The sequence below is a fragment of the Odontomachus brunneus genome, unplaced genomic scaffold, assembly GCF_010583005.1.
Source record: "Odontomachus brunneus isolate Ranch 3 - 2012 unplaced genomic scaffold, Obru_v1 Obru_scaffold_026, whole genome shotgun sequence".
In the NCBI taxonomy this organism is placed as follows: Eukaryota; Metazoa; Arthropoda; class Insecta; order Hymenoptera; family Formicidae; genus Odontomachus; species Odontomachus brunneus.
The window spans coordinates 683,059-699,842 of NW_022639476.1; the positions used below are offsets into that span (position 1 = coordinate 683,059).

General features: G+C 41.5%; 3 protein-coding genes across 5 annotated transcripts in view; 2 read left to right on the forward strand and 1 right to left on the reverse strand.

Moving 5' to 3' along the window:
• The first annotated feature begins 550 nt into the window (after positions 1–550).
• On the forward strand, positions 551–5,218 carry LOC116842600 (ubiquitin carboxyl-terminal hydrolase 5). The gene is made up of 13 exons (XM_032812026.1): positions 551–835; positions 930–1,055; positions 1,153–1,329; positions 1,468–1,574; positions 1,766–2,293; positions 2,727–2,798; positions 2,859–3,060; positions 3,169–3,321; positions 3,411–3,592; positions 4,050–4,435; positions 4,627–4,839; positions 4,905–5,014; positions 5,090–5,218. The coding sequence occupies exons 1-13, from the start codon at positions 740–742 to the stop codon at positions 5,153–5,155; spliced, it is 2,418 nt and encodes an 805-aa protein (XP_032667917.1). The 5' UTR covers positions 551–739; the 3' UTR covers positions 5,156–5,218.
• Positions 5,219–5,294: 76 nt separating this feature from the next.
• On the reverse strand, positions 5,295–15,448 carry LOC116842599 (unconventional myosin ID). 2 transcript variants are annotated; one of them, XM_032812023.1, is made up of 15 exons: positions 15,156–15,448; positions 11,320–11,426; positions 10,891–11,086; positions 10,419–10,638; positions 10,119–10,331; positions 9,785–9,988; positions 9,515–9,713; positions 9,236–9,405; positions 8,898–9,158; positions 8,518–8,762; positions 8,216–8,378; positions 7,767–8,099; positions 7,483–7,673; positions 7,152–7,400; positions 5,295–6,690 (listed from the first exon to the last, which is right to left on the reverse strand). In XM_032812023.1, the coding sequence occupies exons 1-15, from the start codon at positions 15,242–15,244 to the stop codon at positions 6,471–6,473; spliced, it is 3,060 nt and encodes a 1,019-aa protein (XP_032667914.1). In that variant the 5' UTR covers positions 15,245–15,448; the 3' UTR covers positions 5,295–6,470. The 2 variants fall into 2 exon arrangements, with proteins under 2 accessions (XP_032667914.1, XP_032667916.1); XM_032812025.1 differs by lacking the exon at positions 15,156–15,448 and adding an exon at positions 14,315–14,850.
• Positions 15,449–16,241: 793 nt separating this feature from the next.
• Positions 16,242–16,784, forward strand: part of LOC116842602 (ADP-ribosylation factor-like protein 6-interacting protein 6) — a 4,709-nt gene continuing 4,166 nt past the window's right edge. The window contains exon 1 of one of the 2 annotated variants that reach the window (XM_032812028.1): positions 16,242–16,595. In XM_032812028.1, coding sequence (XP_032667919.1) covers positions 16,406–16,595 — 190 coding nt within the window. In that variant the 5' untranslated portion in view covers positions 16,242–16,405. The remainder of the gene's footprint in view (positions 16,596–16,784) is intronic. The other variant, XR_004377747.1, reaches the window with a different exon arrangement.

Here is a 16,784-nt window from a genome sequence, read left to right on the forward strand (position 1 = left end):
AACAAAAATAACGGGTCTAAATTCTACTTGCGGATAGACCCGTTATTTTTGTTCCAAAGGTCCATATTCTGAATTCTCTTTTATCTATAAAAGTGTCTTTAAAAGAAGTTTATGAGCCACCTGATTGGCTGAGAAGCTACATTTAAGATATTTTTATCGATAAAAGAGGATTCAGAATATGGGCCAAAGTCTCTACTACGAGCCGCCGCTGTTCTGACTGAGAAATCGAGGAGGTAGTATAAGTCAATGACAAGTCAGCTGATTTTATTTGTGAAGTATTATAACTCAATGATTAGTGAGATCTATAGGAGAACTATGGAATTCTTTCCAATTTGTGAAACTAGTGTATTTATTATTTCTATTTTATATTATATTGTTATTTACGCACGGCATCGTGTTTTTCACTTACAAAAGTTGTGGGCGTAGCACGGACTTGTACCAAACAGAGATTTTATCGATAGTGTCAGAAAATGGACGTAGTGAAGTAGTTTTAATTAAAACATGAGTGCAGGTGGCGTAGCAAACAGGCGTGCAAAGCATCGAGTAAAACACCTGCGTAGCCGTTCTGTCTTGTCTCTGTTTTCAATTCATGCAGCATCATCGATAACCAAAACCGGTGGTGATCGTGCTGGTTAGGTTAAGTTAGGTCAAAAGTCATTAGCCCGGATTTCGCGCGGTTTGCCGTGACAGTTCGAAGAATAAGGGAAATTGCTGAATACCGACATTTTCTTTCTTCGTCATGGACGAATTGGCGCAACATTTAGGAAAGATACGGATACCGCGACCCGGTGACAAGATATATAAGGACGAGTGTGTTTACTCCTTCGACACGCCAGTAAGAAACTCTTCGTCCGATGTCCTTTGTGTCCGGCGATATTCTCAACGAGATCGTTGCGTGCGAGTGTTATAAACAAAACATTTTTTTCAAGGACACGCCCACCGGTCTCTACATTAGTCTTACTACTTTTATCGGCTTGAGCCAGGATCACGTTCTACGATATCACCAGCAAACTGGCAATCCTATCTTTCTTCATATAAAACGTATAAAGAAAGAGGTAATTTTGATTCATTAAACTTATAAATAACAAGTAAGAAGTTTTAATCTGAAAATCTCTTTAAGTTGAGAAATTGTTTAATTGGGCAATTTTGTAGATTCCATCTGCACAGCAAGGAGATGGTCCTGAAAAAAAGATCACTAGGCTTGCCATCGGAACAGCTGGTGGATTTACACCCGACCAACAGAAGTATACTTATCATGACACTTATCAGATAGTTATCCTACCAAACTTCACGAGTATTGCATATCCAGCCAATGATTTACCTGAACAGGTAAGATTTATTTAAGAGATTGATGTGACTATAAAATATGTATGACTATATATTATATATGTGATATAAGTATCATATATAATACTATATATGATATTATGTAGTAATGATATTTAAAATATGTGAAATTTTTGGCAGCTGGTATTTGCAGTCAAAGCTATACTAGAGGCAGAATCCGCATCAAAGTTGGCAGAAGTGGAGGCCTTAGCTGGCACGTGGGATGGTGAAATCAAAGTAGTTTCAAAGTATGAGGAAGTTGCCAAATATATTATAGAATTTAAAATTGCATGATACTTTATATACTGCATATGTTTTCTTTAATATATGTTTTATTTTTTCCAATGACACAGTAACAACAGTTAGTGTCTGTTGTCCCTAATAATTAGATATCATAGAAATTTTTTTTTAAGATTGTGAACTTTGTTGGGCTTTTTAGGCATGCTGCAAACTTGAAGCAACTGGACAATGGAAAGAAAATCCCGCCAAGTGGCTGGAAGTGCGAGAAATGCGAGCTCACGCAGAATCTCTGGCTTAATCTGACCGACGGAAGTGTGCTTTGCGGCCGGAAATTCTTCGATGGAACCGGCGGCAACGACCACGCGGTGGAACACTATCGGACGACCAATTATCCTCTGGCCGTGAAGCTGGGCACGATCACGAAGGAAGGAAAGGGCGATGTGTTTTCTTACGACGAGGACGACATGGTGGAAGATCCGAACTTGGCAGTGCATCTGTCGCATTGGGGCATCAATGTAGCGCAGATGGAGAAGACTGACAAGTCAATGATCGAGCTGGAACTCGATCTAAATCAAAAGTTCGGCGAGTGGGTTGCTCTTCAAGAGACGGCCAGCAAGCTCACGCCGATGTACGGTCCTGGATACACCGGCTTGGCCAATCTTGGGAACTCCTGCTATCTGAACAGTGTCATACAAATGCTGTTCATTATCCCTGATTTCATTAAAAGGTTATTAGATCATTTCAATTGTGTGATTTTCAACTCTCCTTTTTTACAAATAACTTTTTATCATAGCCATTTAAAGTAAGAGTACTAGTGCCTGGACAATAATAGCACTAACTGATAACTAAATCTAGACATTGTTATTGTTTCTTATTGAAGTTTTTAAATATGGATATTTAAACTTTCAATGTAGAATATACAGGATGTCTAATGACATCCGTTGTATGACTGAACATAAAATTCCTCTACCATTTCGTAAACAACCATGTAAAATTTTGAATTATTAATTAAAGAAGATTAGTGCATGATTGCGCATATGATAGTGTATACCAGTGTTATTAGTGTTCAGGCATTGCTATTATTATCTTAGTCAATGAGATTCCTATTATCTTGCGAAAAAGACATTAGCATCAACGTTATATAACTTGGTGAATTTCAGATTTGTGAATGGAGCACCGAGAATATATGAGCGGAATTACAATGATCCGGCAAACGATTTTAACATTCAAATGTGAGTTACGATAAAGAGATTGTTTGAGAATGATATAAATTGAGACATTCTTATTCAAAGGGCGAAACTGGGCACCGGCTTGCTCTCCGGCAAGTATTCGGAAGAGCCGACCAAATCCGGTGGCGCAGAGAACGATGAGTCGCGGCAAGGTATTCCCCCGCGGATGTTTAAGGTCCTGGCCGGTCGCGGTCATGCCGGCTTCTCCTCAAATCGGCAACAGGATGCACAGGAATTCCTCCTTCACTTAATTGACATACTCGATGTAATTATATTTCGCTGAACTATCGTTCGCTCCGTCCACGTGCGATCGAACCTATTTAATAAACGCCCACCCATTTTGGATTCTAATGTCAGGAAATTGATTGAATAGCGTCACAGTCGGCACGAGGTAAACCCTATGGATTGTTTTAAATTTAGAGTGGAGGAGAGATATCAATGTGGCAAATCGAAAAAAGTCAAATACACCTACCGACCAGAATATATCCTGCCACTGCCGATACCATTGGAAGCCGCGGTGAATAAGGTACGTGCAGCTGGAACTTGATCGATTTGTCTTTTTAAGGGTAAGAAAAATCATTGTTTACTCAAAGCAATCGAATGGTATATACGTAGGACGAAGTGGCCGCATACGAGAACCTGAAGAAGGAAGCCGAAGCGAAAGGGCAGAAGCTAGATTCCAACGCTCTCGTGAGACCGCGTTTGAAGCTGTCCTCGTGCCTGGAAACGTTTATTCGTTCAGAAACTGTGGAGCAGTTTTACAGCTCGGCATTGAACGGCAGAACGACGGCGTACAAGTAAACGTTACATATTTATCATTCGACATTCCAATTATTTATACTATTCATCATATATACAGGATGGCCCAAGTGTTACAAGCTAATAACTCTAAACATATTTATCCTATCAAAAAGTTCATGAGAAAGTTTCATATATTCGAGAGCCTTTCTAACTGCGTAAACAAAAATCCACTTCCGTCCTCCCTTGAAAAGGGGCGGGGGGTAACTTCAAAGTTTCAAATAAGATCCCCTATATAATGTTAAATATTTAGATTCTACGGGAAAAAACAAGTAAACTTTGTCTGAAATATTTCTTTGAAAAATGCTTCTATCAAAAGTTATAAACATTTAAACTTTAATACCACCTTGTGTATATATATTTTTTTTTTCGCTATGTATCTATATAAATTTCCATAACATTGTTAACAATCGATCAAATCTCATTCACGACAAATCTCGCTTAATTTTTCCTTAGAACCACAAGACTGGATAGCTTCCCGGATTACTTGCTGATACACTTGAGAAAATACACAGTGCAAGAGGATTGGACTCCCATCAAGTTGGACGTGGCGGTGGAGATGCCGGATACGTTGGACCTGAGCTACTTACGCGGCACCGGTTTGCAACCCAGCGAAGAATTACTGCCAGAGACCGCTGGCGCAGAACCACCACCTCCTGTCTACGACACGGCTATACTGAATGAATTGGCGGAAATGGGTTTTCCGCCGGAGGCGTGCAAGCGGGCGCTATATTTCACGGAAAACCGGGGTCTGAGAGAAGCAACCAATTGGGTGATGGAACATATCGCGGACTCCGATATCGCCGAACCCTTCGTGCCACCGGGAGTCGACGTTAAGCCGGGTGAGAGTCTTCCTGCTGATGTAGAAATGATAACAGTAAAATTGCTCCTGGTATTAATAAATCCACTTGATCTTTGGGCAGCTGCAATGATGTTAAAATTGGTAATCTGCAGTAGTATTTTCTCCGGGACAATGAGATTTTCTTGATTGTATCGACAGATTTTATTAAACTTATTTTTCCATTGATTTCAGGCAAAGCTGATTTTGTAGCGAATGAGGAGGCCTTAACGATGGTCATGGGCATGGGCTTCACGCAAGATCAAGCGATGAAGGCGCTCAGAGCGACCGATAACAATTTGGAACGTGCGGTCGAGTGGATTTTCAGTCATCAGACCGAGCTCGATGCTCAGGAGTCGGAAGGCGATGGTGCGCAAGCGAAGGAACTATTCAGAGACGGGAATCCTCGTGAGTTACACATTCATATGTATGAAGTGTTGAGTTGGCTCGATGTAAACACATTCATGTTTCAGGATACAAACTGGTGGGTTTTATATCTCATATGGGCACGTCAACAATGGTAGGCCATTACGTTTGTCACTTGCTGAAGGAGGACCGATGGGTGATATATAATGATGATAAAGTATGACGATTATATCTCGTTGATGATCGTTCTATTTAAATCTGGACGGATTTTCTCAGGTATTTTATTCTTCAGGTCGCCTTATCGGAAAATCCGCCGAAAGAATTGGGATACCTGTACTTGTACCAACGGACCGATTAGTAAAACTGCTGTTTTGTATAAAGATGTATTGCTTTTTAACAATAAAAAATAATGCGAATCGAAGCGATCATATTACATTATGTACGGTCAAAGTTCGCTCTTAAAAGGTAAGAATGATGTAACGAGTAAAAACAAGATATAATGTGAAAATTTCACTTTATTTTCTAACAATGGCACAATTCTCAACATGTTCTAAAACGCTTCACGATCACAATTATCGATTCAAAATAATGTAACCGTTTTTATATATATATATATATATATATATATATATATGTGTATGTATATACACATATATGTATATATGTATGTATGTATATAATTGAAAATTAGAAAGAGCGAAGCAGACTGGTTTTCAGCAAATTGTTTCGCTAATGCTTTGTCACAAGGATTAACAAGAACCCTATATGGCAATGTACAATAATTTCCTTCACGCGTTGATCAAATCAACATTAAAATAATATGTATATTTTGATTAATCTTATTTGCATAATGTATGTACGCGCGCGCGGTGTGTTTATATAGAATCTCTTTTATCCTAAGTACATGATGGAAGAATACAAAACTCTTTGGAAAATAATGTACATATATATATATATAACTCTCGTTATACGTATGTGTCGCAAATTAGTAGGCACTATGCGCGGTGTAACATCCATAGTTATATACTTTATTTGCGCGCCGTAAAATTTTCATATGTAAAAAATATTAAAAAAATATTCCAATCTACGATATAAATAGTAAGTAGAAGGCCACAAGCACTTACAACGTTTACGCTGGAGTCGATGAGAAATTTGTTCCTAATTACCACGAAAAATTTGCATTAAAATCCGATCTCCGAAAATCCGATTATCTTCGACAAGGTGTCAAAATCATCCCGAGTATAAGTTACATATATGTGTATATAAATGCATTCCAAGATAAAGAACTTTTTTAGGTCCACACTTCTTGTCTTCACGCAATTACAAGCTAACAATATTTATAATACTATATAGTATTTACAAATAAATGCGTCATGTGTGGAGAACTCTGCGATAAGTATTCGAAGGACGAAGTTTAAAGATTTCTCGTACGCTCCCACATGTTACACAGTCGATTCGTATAGCTGTGTACATATAGGTGTGTCACGTAACTGTTGTACTGCAATATCTGTTCCTCGTGTTTTCTCTTCTGACATTCGATAAGTGTATATAATATATTATGCAGGCACAATGGTCAATAAAGCTTTAAGCTTCAATAACGTCAAAGATGTATGTTCCAAATTCATTAGTGCAAGAGCATAATGAGTATCGGTAATCGGACGGATCGTCGGGTTTTAACTGGCCGTACGGATATCCATATCCAATCTTGTATTAGTACCGTTATCGATGATTGCCACTGACGGTGGGATGGCGTAAATGATATTGTTGCTGTCCTGCTTGAACGTGGGCTCCATCACGTCGGGTATTACCTCGACACGCAATACTTTGCTTTTGTTGCCCAACATACACTTGAACCTCGTGTCCACAGTGACGTGCAGATCGGCACCACGCAATCTGCCGAGAAAATAGATTTCATTGTAATGTTTCATTCTTGAAATTATGTATTTTAAGCACTTGTATGACACAAACTTAGAATTTTGAATCTCTCTGGCAAAATCCTCTTGAAGACCACAATTTTCAAGTGTAACGAATATCTTAAGCATTCATGATATATGAATCAGATATATGTTTAAAAAAATACATAGAGATACTTTTTATGTATGAGCGGCTCATTTAAAAAATGGTACAATCTCATTTGTTCAATGTTTTCCTAGTTATTTTCTCTTACACTAATTTACAAATAGAGTAATTATTGATTTTTCCGAGATTGAACTTATATTAGTCGTGATAAGTGATTTACATTATATATGTAAATTTAGTTGCATGGACTATTTTATCTCAAATGTTTCTAGGAGATACTAGTTTAACTATACTTAGTCTAACGCAAGAACTCATAAATGAAAAAAGCGACTTACTGATAATATCGGTTACTGAGTACGCCAACGAGTTCTCCAACTCTGTCGTCTTTAGCAATGATTGAGAGAATGAAATCGTTTCCACGGTTTGAATGAATGGTGATGAGTTGATCCTTTCCGGGTGACACGCTCAAACCAGTAATCTCCGCAATTGGCATGCCCTTCTTCATATTCTTGAATTTAACACCGTCTAGTTTGTAGACAGCATGTTCCGTTACTATCAGAACGCGGTTCGCAGGCTTGTTAAATCTGCATCATTTATAGCATTATTAATAGAATGTTCCTATATCAAATTATGTTATCAATTTCAAATATTCGAAAAATGTGAAACCTGTTGGTTTTCTTGATAAATGCGCTGAACAAGATAGTCTTGAAATGGTCAGTGTTTCGTAGATTGTTTATCGAAGAAATAAAGACGTCACTGTGAGGATTCTCATCCGCTACGCATAAGTAGTTTCCTTCCCATCGGCGATCTTGACCCCAGTAAGATCGCTTTGAGCGCAACACGGCGCCCGCTGCCATCTAAAACGAAACAAAAGTAGAAGTTATTACGAGAAATTCACTTCATTGAGACGTTTAATTTAATTTAACTAGCGAACATTCATGACAACGTACCTTCAGTCGCAGCTGTGGCCAATCCTCCCGTGGGATTACTTTGAGCACCATCCATGCCCACCATCTCGCATATATGTTCTTTAGAGCGGGTACAACGTGTCTCACGGCGAAGTTTTCCGGTGGCCAGGGTAGATGTTTGCCATAGTCCCGCATTTTCTTGGCAGGCCTGAACATTTGCTCCAGCTTGCTGATGTAAACGCGTTGCTTGTACTTGACATAGTGCTTCATCATAACCAGCGCGGCCTTCATCTTCTTGTACTTCTGACGGCACAAGTATCCTCGCCATTGCTTTTGCAAAAGAACCACGATGCCTGGTATTAACTCGCTGCGAGCCTGCGAGTAAATAATAGTGTAAGTACACTCTGTAAGGAATTCAGAGTATGATATCTATGTATGTAAATATTATAACAAGTATAATTAAGTTGGATAGTCTGTACATATCAATTAACCTTTTCTAACGCGAACAGAGTTTGCGGCGAGCGAATGAAAATCTTCGTGTGACCGTACTTTACGTCGTTCGAAAAACCTTTCTCGTCCATTAGCGTGCGTACCCCGTCTTTGTCGTTGCCGCCTCGGAAGTTCGGCCATGTGTATTGCGATATCATTTTGTACCTGGTAAGACCAAATTCCTTCGTGAGTGTTCAAACAGAATTATATATAAGTTTGGCCATGTATATTGCGATATTATTTTGTACCATAAGTAAAAGAGAGGACACGTTTAAGACCGTTTATGGTTTGAGAAGCTGTTTACCTTTTCAAAAATTTGTCGTATCGCAGTCTGTATACGAAACCAGCGCGTCTTACTAATATGTTCTCTACAAGACCCAAATATCTCACTTGATGATTTACTCTCTCGTCGTCGAACACGACTGGAGACTTCACTTCATTAGGTTTTATACATCTCACGTAAAACGGCTCCTTGCTCGTTAGATTCTTCACTAGCGCGATCATAGAATTGCGGAATAACGTGCCAGCGGTTTGAGGTCTCTTTGTCGTCTACAACCATTAATTAATAATTCATAATAACCTTAAGTAGATATGATCTTCAAAAGGAATAAGTTGAATTGTGTAATCACGGCATTGAAGTTGTTAAGACACAATTTGCTTTGTTTTGTGATCTATTTTTCGTACCTTTAAAATATTTTGCGAACCCTCGGGCCACATTTCACTAATCAATGAATTATTGCTCTTATAGAGCAAACGTTTTAAATCTTGGAAGAGCGTATCTTTGTTCTTGTCGAGGAAGCCATTGATATTGTAAATCACGTCGCCGGCGTAATGTTTGATTTTAAACTCGATTTTATGCTGCAGTTCTTTGTCCATTGGTTTCAACTGTCGAGAGGTGTAGTGTTTGTGATCCGCTAGCTTCTTATCCATCGCATTCAGGAGCATCTAAAAGAAAAAATTCCCCTTTCTATCTTTCACACTCATCCGTAAGTTTACTCCGTGAAAATCTCGATTTACCTTACCTCGTCGGTGACTTTTCCAACGTTAAGACAGGCCTCATCCATGATCGCTATGATTCCCTTGTGAGCTTGCTCGACCAATTCGCAGATAATTTGATTGTTAAAATATTCAATGTGTTGCCATGCTATCCCTTCCCTCTGGTACTCCTCTTGCTCTTGTTTGAGAACCAGTTCTGCCGAAAAAGATTTGTTTAAAATTGGTGCTGTCTCCGTAATTTCTCAATTATATCTCTCAATCCACATACGAACGTTCTCGCGTTCATGTGTTAGCATTAAACTCACCGATAAAGAGTTGCTGCAGTTTTTCGTTGCAGTAATTGATGCAAAACTGCTCGAAGCTATTTGCGTCGAAGATTTCGAAGCCATAGATGTCTAGCACACCAATCACCGTTCCGTACCGCTTTACATTGTCAAGATCGTTCACATTGATCGAGCCATTGACGCGTGATACTATCCATGTAAACAATCGCTCGTATATAGCCTGAAATATTCATCTCTTAATATGTGACAATTATACAACAAATGAATGAAGAAAGTTTATATCATTGCTACCTTTGCCAAAGCATCTCTGCCATACTCAGCCTCCACCAATGTGTGAGTTTTTTGCATGACTTCGCCGCCGGCCGCTATGACCCTCTGCGAGAGAGCGGTGCTCAGGTCCTTCGAGCTGATGGAGAATAAATTGGCAGTGTCGTTCAAGGCAGAATGATTTTGAATTAAAAGCTTGTCGTCTTCCAGCTTGAAGGTGATATTGCCCTAAAAAGAGTAAGAAAGAAGTAATTATCAAGCGAAAAATCAATTTGAAAAGAGACAGATGAATAAAGCGCCTTTCATCGAGCAAAAATTTGCTGGCTCTGTCGAAGCGATTAATTTTTGTGTCAATTACCAGATGCAGGACACCGGAGATGATACTCCATACAGTCTGTATCTCATTCGGGGAGAATCCGAGCATAGACATGGCGCTGTTCACGGTTTTGTAGTCGCTTCTGTCAGAGGTAGGCACTTTATTGTTGTTTCCGTTGCCGATGAAGTGGTAGGCCGTCGGATCCCGCACCAGACGTAATTTCTTCAATTCGGACTCGCTGCAGCCATTTAGTAGCTGCAATTTACGCGTAAATTCATTCGTGAGTATTTTAATCAATCGGATTCGCGCATTCTAGCGAGCGAGCGAGCGAGCAAATGATACCTGATAAAAACAGTGAAAGTTGCGTTCCCCTTTTTGCTGATAAACCACCCGCGACTTCTCCAGGAGATAATTGGTCACGTGTCCGCCCACGGGATCGCCCTTGAAGTCGAAATTGATGTCCATATATTTTCCGAAACGTGATGAGTTGTCGTTCCTGTTCGTCTTGGCATTGCCAAATGCCTCCAGTATCGAATTCGACTGGATGAGGATGTTCTTAACCCTGGAACGTACGGATGTGTCATTTCGGACGAGGTCGAATTAGTGCTTTCACCGTGAAACGAGAATATCCTTCGTATACTTTGTGCGCGACCTCGTCTCGTATGATGTTCAGCGATCGTGCAAAATTGGCACGATCTACAATCTCATTTGTAACAGAAAAATGTACTAGATTGTAATCTTATCGCTTATGGCATTCGATTAGATAACAAAAACCGATAAGAACTCCTATTTTCTCTTGCGCGCACGTCTATACCTTTCGATCTCCTGTTGACCGCTCAGATTGGTAACAGCGGCGATATATTTCATAATGATTTTGCTAGCCTCCGTTTTGCCGGAGCCAGACTCGCCGCTTATTACTATACATGTGTCTCGGCCCTGTTGCTTCATCTCCTTATGCACCGCGTCCGCGATCGCAAAAATGTGCGGCGGGTTTTCGAATAGTTCCCTGCCTGAAAACAATTTCCACGATAAGTCGGTTGGAATTACAGGGATTATACACGCGCCAAGCGTCTTCTACTTATCTCAATGCACTACTACCTTGGCACGAATAAAATCTTAAAGTTCTAAGAAACGCCTAAGACACATCCAGCAAAAGCAAAGTGTGTTTGAGACGTTTTTTATAAGTTTATGTTATGATGTTTCTTTCGAAATGGAACATCACGGGGTATGATCTGTACCGTACCTTTGTACTTATTAATTTGATCCGCATCGTAGATGTTGGTGTGTCTGTAGGGATTCACGCTCACGCACACCTCGCCGATGTACGTATAAATCTTTCCTCCGTTAAACCTGCAACACAAAGCATATCGATACATACACATGCGGAAACCGCCTGCGCAGAGAAAGAGAGTATCGTTTATTAAAGTAAAACGAAGTTACGCAAGTTGTACGGCAACGCGACAAAGCGCTTTCTCCGGACAGGGAAATTCCTCGTTAATAGTTTTCTAGTTTCGTGAAAGCCACAAGTTGTCAATTCACGTTCGTTGACGACGAGAGATAAGAATTATCGTCGATCGGCTTGGAAATTATCGAGCCATAATGAGTCATATTTTGTGGACAATACACAGTGCATTTGCCGCGAGCAAACAACACGTATTCTATTTCCGGCGAAGAGTAAGAGTTACCCATCGGAATGTATATATCCCTATTCCATGTAACATTGTATCGCTATTTAGTTTAACGTCACGTGTGCACTAGCTACACTACAATCGCAAATGCCGTCGCGAGCGTGACGTTGTTTGTCAATTGTATATTAATTGCTTATAATTATTGGCGGCCCGAGCCTCGCGGCAGTGACGCGAGCATAATCCAAAAACTATGCAACGATTGGACGATGATTCATCGCCGGCGTACAAACCCCGATAAGAATTACGCGAACGGCATATTCATCGCGTGCGTCCTAGGATGTCTTTGCACGCTTATGTTCTCGCGCGTTTACCGTTGTGTGTGTGCGTGCGGTTTGCGCGTGTGGTTATACCCTATTCTTCTCGTCGCGCGTTGGCGTTGGAGACGATATCAACGTGAGCCGTTGGCCGGAATAGTGACATAATAGGTAAAAATAAAAGCTCGCCCTACATATCAGTTATACAGCGATATTATAATAATTCAAAAGGATGTACAAGTGTGTGATTTCGATATGAAAGTTTCAAGCTCTTCTCTTTCGATAAGACTGATCAAATCGCCACAAAGCCAGAAAGAATCACTTAATTATTCGCTTTTTTTCGAGTAGAAGTCGTTGTCGAAGATCGCTAAGTCGTGTCGCCGTGTGTACATTGTGAGAGAAAAGGAATCTGAAAAATAAAAAAGATATTTATTCGGCGGATGCTAATAACATATTTATCGAAAATTAAATTCCTGAAATTATTTTATTTGAATTCTTTCATTTAAATGGAATAAACAATTCACGGAAAAACAGGACAGTTGGCCCACATATAAATCTGGCTATGTTAACCAAATCCAATGTTAAATTTGTATATTCAATGTTAAACAGAAATACGATTATTATCTCTACGCATATATTTCCCCACGTTTCCTTGCCCCTCGTGAAAGTTGCAGGTCATTTAGCGAACGGCCGGGGTGATCAATGATTTCGTTGAAGCGTGGAAAAAAATATCCGGCGAACCCGTTTGACATCTAGTTTTGAAAGGAACTAACAAAGTATCTCCGGAGTCGTGCGAAATGACAAACTTCTATACAGCGAAGTTATACAGCGAAATCGACGGTATCGATATAATAATAATACCAGGGGAATACTTTCTTAAACCAGGCAGCTCGATAATACGACGTAGTTGCGATAAGCGATGCTATTTTGCAAGGGACTCGCAAACAGTTCTTCGAGGACTCCCTCGAGTGAAGAAATACGACGTGATGCGACTTAGGGTGCAAAAATTAGTCGAGATTTACGCGCGGTGCGTACGGAGTTTTTACTGCACGATGAATCAGAGCGCGTCATTCATCTTTACTCATGAGTGTATATCTTCCAAGAAATGCGTCACACGTGTGCGTGTATCGTTGAGCTTGGAGTGGCGCGACTGGGTTGAATCCAGATCTGGCGCGCAAGTAACTTTGTAGAAAATGTCAAGGAAGAATGCCCGACGTGCCGTCGGCAGATTCTAGTCATGTCGCTCACTCGCGAACAGAGAAGTGTGAATGTTCCGAATTTCGTTCTCGATAGAATTTTGGTAAGCCTTGTTATCATGAAAAGAAAAAGAAATAAAGATCAGAGAAAAAATAGACAAATTTGATTCAACTCGGATTCAACGTCAATTGCTCTTTTCGAGAGGCGACTTCGCGACTAACGTGTGCAACGCACACGAGCGCGAGTACGAGCACTCTCGATCCGCGAAACGATACAGCGCAACAGATATCGCCGGCACTTCCGTCATTTACTCGCAGTGTGATATTCAATTCCACACACACTTTATAACGTGGACGGGCACAGCAGCTCCGGCAGGTGTAGTGAGGTGTATTAGGAGCGTTTCACTGACGTGTTGCTTTCTGTCGAGCAGCGTCGAGTTGCAATTTCATATCTCGTGTGCGCGCCTTTCAGTCTGAAATCACGCCAATTGCCTCGGGCAATTTGATCGCGAGATCACGCGAAGGCGGACAAACAAACGCAAACGAAATGGAAAATTGAAGTCGAGGACCGTTATTTATCTTACTCCGGGAATTCGATCCAGAAATTTAAAACCACAGATTGAAGTTTCTCTTACAGGCCCCGAATTCGATATTACCAAGTATCCGTTCCAGTATCGTACGTCACGGGAGTCTCGGGAGTTCTCTTGATGAAAAACAATCGGCCAGAAGTTTGTTAGAGGGAACTCGTGACCGAATAAAAAATGCCAATTTTGCAAAGGAGAGACTGATCATCGATGACGCATTTAGAGTCGCCATGACGATTCTCAGGTTAACCGGGCAAATCCTGGGTTCGCCGTGAGTCGCTGTTTCCTGTCCCGGATTACAATTTCGTTCGCGGAGACAGAGGAGAAAAGGATTAACTGCGGTTAGCGCCAATTTGCGCAATCGGCTCTTATTATTGTCATTTAGAAGCCAGTTGCAGCCAGGTCTCCGTTACGACACGCTGCTCATTTGTACTTATTACAATTTTCTCTCTGTAATATAAACGGAAACGATAATAATAGTGATTAAATTAACGACAATCGCATTAAAGATCTCACGTTTCTCTTTCTTGCTCCCGTCACATTCGGCTGTGTTGATGAAAAAGGCGATGGAGTTAGCATGCAGTCGGCGTTCACAGAGAGACTGACTGTCGTCAAAATTAACCAACCTAGGTTCACCGGTGAAAACGACCTCGTCGCTACGATATCGTGCTTGTCGTTAGCGAGTCAGGTTTAAGTTATGCTGTAGATAGGTCGTAATTTACTATGTCAGATCTACATTTCAAAGACGTATTTGAAACGTACAAGAAGATAAGAAGAGTGACATGACGGGTATGTTACTATTTCCTACAGAAATTTCCTTTCGCTTATCATTCGAGAAAGTCACTTGCAGGCCATTGCTCCGCGTATCTACAAAGTATAATCCGCTCTTTACACTTTGCCGTGAATAACTTTCCGAAGAACATAAGAGATTCACCCGATCCTCTGTCCCTTTTCAACTCCAGGTTTCACGAGAGAATGAAAGTGATCGGTTAAACCACAAAGTGAAAAATGAGCGAGGCGGTTAATCAGTATTTACGACGCCGTCGCCCTCGTTTCGCCATGTTTATGAGGTGGAAAGTCTAGAAGAGCATATATTAAAAAAAAGGGTCAGCTGACCTTTTACCACCTATGCTCAGGGTGTCGCGCGACCACCTGCTGATGCGTAAGCCACGCCCTCTCGCGGGAGCGGCGATGAGGTGACCGCGAGGAATCGTCGCAGCGGGACGCGACGCTCCCTGCCGTCTCCTACCTGTCATAGCGTCTGCGATGCCGCGGACCCCGCCAACCGCCGACGATGACGGCGAGGACGGCGATGGCCGGCGGCGGCGGTGGCGGCGGTGGCAGGGCGAATACGTACCTCGTCTTCAGGTTCTCCACCACGCGTTCGACGGTGATCTCGTCCAACAGCACGAAGTCGCCGATACCGACATCGTCGTGGCTTGCCATCCTCTGCTTCTCTCTTTCCCCCTTTCTTGCTGCGCTTCTTCTCACACTCGTTCGAGTCGCTCACTCTCACTCGGTACACACGCGGTGATAGCCGTCAGACAACGAACAATCACACAACGATCCACCACGCGCGGCTGACTCGCGCGTACTGACGGTTGTTCGCACGAGTGCGCGCGTGCGCCCTCACAAGCCGCCAACTTCACTACCTCGAGCGCGCGCGAGTCGACCAAACGCCGCGATCGCGCGGTCATCTTCAGCCCCCTGCGCTTCTCGCGCCCCTCGCAACGCGTCGCACGCTGTCAAAGGACACGGTGCGCCAATGAAAACGCTCAACGCCGTGTATAGCGGCCGTCTTCGAAGGGTGCCGTATCAAATTGGTCATTTCTATGGCCCTTATTCTAAACTTTCCTTTATTGATAAAAACTCCTCTAAATAGATTTATAAGTAAATTGAAGGACTTATGAGTCACACAGAGATACTTTTATCGACGAGAGTTCAAAATAAGTTCTTACGTAATGCAGGATTCATTCCGCCTCCGATTTCCAACGTACGACGTCCGATATCCAATAAGAGAACAGCTTTCTAATAGAGAATTCAGTTCTCCATTGGAAAGCTGTTCTCCATCATTTCTTGCTCAACGATAATCAATAAATTAATAATTGTGGATATGTAGCAACATACAACGGATGATACATGAGATTTATAGCAATTTTAAATACAAGTTATAAAGTACAAATTTTCTTATCCGTTTTAATAATTGTTCTTTATTCCACGCGCTTGTCGGCTGGCTAAATCAATCGTCGATTAACTTAATCAGAATTTAGCGAAAAAATCTTAAAAGTGTCGTAGACACTTTCCTCTACCGACTTTTCGTTTAGATATCGTTGAAAAAAATACGAATATTCGAGCATTGGGTACTTAGTGATGCGTGTACGTTCCTGACGCGGAATAACTGTGAGGCAGCGCATGCGCGCCCTTCCTTGAACGCGCGTGTGAGTGTGTGTGTTCACTGGTTGTTCACGTTTATTTTTGGAAACGGCACGACTTGTCATTCGTGGGTGATACAGGCCGCACCTGTGTACATTGTGTGTGCGCAGTGAGTGCGTATCCTACGCGATCATTGCCTGTTCCCGGAGGAGAACGTTCCCGACGACGTTGACGATGTTCCAAAGGATGAAAATCACCGAGTCCCCGAGATGGACGAACGGGAACGGCAGTTTTGCCGCCGCTGTCGTGACCGAAGAGCCGGCGACGTTCTGGAGGAAGCTTCGTGTGAACGAATGGACTGTCAGTGTATCGCTCTTCCTATTCTCCTTATCGATGACGCTGGGGAAGTTGTACTTCAATTACAGTAAGTAATCACGATAATATCATCCTAATTCTTTTTCTTATTCAATATTACATCGAGAAAGTCACTCTCAAAGGTGGATAATGCGAATCGTTCGGCAGCATTTCGATTGAGGTTGAGGTTAGAGATTATTCAATGCACGATTCTTTATTTTGCTTCTTTGCTAAAGAAAGATGCACGCAGCTTGGGGGG